Source organism: Lottia gigantea (assembly GCF_000327385.1).
Source record: "Lottia gigantea unplaced genomic scaffold LOTGIsca_12, whole genome shotgun sequence".
Taxonomy (NCBI): Eukaryota; Metazoa; Mollusca; class Gastropoda; family Lottiidae; genus Lottia; species Lottia gigantea.
In genome coordinates this window covers 1,557,837-1,558,786 of record NW_008707225.1, presented here as the reverse complement: position 1 = coordinate 1,558,786, position 950 = coordinate 1,557,837, and the positions used below count along the sequence as shown (strand labels likewise).

Below are 950 nucleotides of genomic sequence, written 5' to 3'. Positions count from 1 at the left end.
TACAGAAATCAATTAATTTATAAAAAAAAAATAATGAAAAAAAATAAATATTGAGTTGGAACAATTCAATAAACTAAATGAATGAATATATTTTCTAAATCTAAAAAAATTATATACCCGTCCCCAGACAATGCTAAAAAGTAAAAAAAAAAATAAAGCTCAAAATATCATAGAAAGTGCTTTCAACAACGTACTTTCTTCAGCGAGAATATTTCTAGTAGAATTTGTCTGTTATAAGAACTGTCGAGGAGTGTGGGTACTTATATGTACAGCAACTTCCTTCAAAATGTCAAGTTAGATTTTAGACACCTTGTCAATATAGGCACAGTGGGATCAGTCATCATAATAGTTATGACAATTGTGGAAAATTTGTCGATGAACTTACTTTTAAGAGCCCACAATTCATGCTGCCCCACAGATTTACTAACATATTCGATATCTCCTAAACATGTAACAAAAGATTCATTGAATTGTTGTTGATTTATGAAGTTTCCAAAAGCATTAAAACCACCACTAAGAAGTGTTGACACATTCCAATTCGTACTCTGTATACCATTAATTGGTGCTGATTTGTCTGGTAGTGATGGAATTTGAGTGGCAGATAAGCAGCTACCAGTACACGTTAGCAGAATAAGAACTAACAGGCATAGGTACCCTTTAGTCATTTTGATATCTAGGTAATATATCTGACTAAACGACTGATATAAAATGACCAGATTATATAAGCACGATGATTTTCATACAAGATTAACTCCTATGTCATTAACCACGTAATAAACAAATGACTGTAGAAGATAAATAATGATTTTTCCGTTTTATTTTTATTTATTAAATTTACTTTTTGTTTATTTATTAAAGAGCACATGGTGCAGAAAAGTAAGACGTAGAACTCCATTCATTTCATTTCATTTTTTTTGCTTGAAACGTCAATTTATATTGTCATAACAGTG

General features: G+C 30.1%; 1 protein-coding gene across 1 annotated transcript in view; it reads right to left on the bottom strand.

Moving 5' to 3' along the window:
• Positions 1-665, bottom strand: part of LOTGIDRAFT_230381 (hypothetical protein) — a gene marked incomplete at its 5' end in the record, with an annotated part of 15,595 nt that extends 14,930 nt beyond the window's left edge. The window contains one exon of the mRNA XM_009048102.1: positions 386-665. Within this exon, the coding sequence (XP_009046350.1) occupies positions 386-665 (280 nt within the window). The remainder of the gene's footprint in view (positions 1-385) is intronic.
• Positions 666-950: the final 285 nt, after the last annotated feature.